Source organism: Sphaeroforma arctica (assembly GCF_001186125.1).
Source record: "Sphaeroforma arctica JP610 unplaced genomic scaffold supercont1.9198, whole genome shotgun sequence".
Classification (NCBI taxonomy): domain Eukaryota; class Ichthyosporea; order Ichthyophonida; genus Sphaeroforma; species Sphaeroforma arctica.
Window position 1 is genome coordinate 1 of NW_014031360.1, and position 1,112 is coordinate 1,112.

Genomic DNA, 1,112 nt, shown 5'->3' on the forward strand with positions numbered 1-1,112 from the left:
GTGGAAAATAATTGAGCACTTTAAAGAGTTAAGCAAAGGATAGTGAGTAGGTTAACGGCTATGCAGAGAGGGCACAAACCTTGACGGAGATGAGATTGACGTTCTTCGCAGCACCGAAAGTGCGTCCACCAACAATGCCTGCCACGTGCGTGCCGTGTCCTAACAATAAAATAAAATAAAATAATAATAATTAATAATAAAAATTGACAATAATAATGTTAATATAATACCAAATAATAAAATATAACAAAACAGAAAAATCAGACTAAACGAAATGGATAGAATGAGTAGAATGGATAACTAATGGACTATACCAACGACTTAACTAATGAACTATACCAACAACTTAACTAATGAACTATACCAACAACTTAACTAATGAACTATACCAACAACTTAACTAATGAACTATACCAACAACTTAACTAATGAACTATACCAACAACTTAACTAATGAACTATACCAACAACTTAACTAATGAACTATACCAACAGTTTAACTAATGAAGTATACGAACAAGAACAAGAACAACAACAACAACACACACGCCCAATCGTCGCCGTCTCATTCGCTGCCCCTAGAAAACGTTTTGAACGCATTCGCATACCGTTGTTATCGCCCGATGGGAATTCGTTGATGGTGTCTAGTCCGTCGTATGCGCGTCCCTGGAAGTCTGTGTGGTCTAATGTAATGCCTGTGTCAAACACATAGACGTCGATCATAGGCTCCTCATTGACGCCGACGGTGCTGTAGTTGTAGTAGCCGTCGTACTGCAGAAACCCGTGGTTAAGGCGCTCGAGGTTGTACAGGTCTATGCTGGGGATGTTGACTACGTTGGTGGACTGTGGGTGAGATGAGGTTGGTTAGGTCTATGTCAACGAAATTCACACACAGGTGCCACACAGGACAACAGTTCCACTATTACAATACAGGACAGCTGGTGTATGGTGTGGGTGCGTTTAACAGTCTTACTATTACAATACAGGACAGCTGGTGTGTTGTGTGGGTGCGTTTAACAGTCCCACTATTACAATACAGGACAGCTGGTGTGTTGTGTGGGTGCGTTTAACAGTCCCACTATTACAATACAGGACAGCTGGTGTATGATGTG

The 1,112-nt window shown here is 40.9% G+C and overlaps 1 protein-coding gene across 1 annotated transcript; it reads right to left on the reverse strand.

Moving 5' to 3' along the window:
* Positions 1-608: 608 nt before the first annotated feature.
* On the reverse strand, positions 609-843 carry SARC_16906 (hypothetical protein; the record flags this gene model as incomplete). The annotated part of the gene is made up of 1 exon (XM_014288990.1): positions 609-843. A coding segment is annotated over one exon (235 nt), but the record flags the coding sequence as incomplete, so codon positions are not given.
* Between the last annotated feature and the right edge of the window lie 269 nt (positions 844-1,112).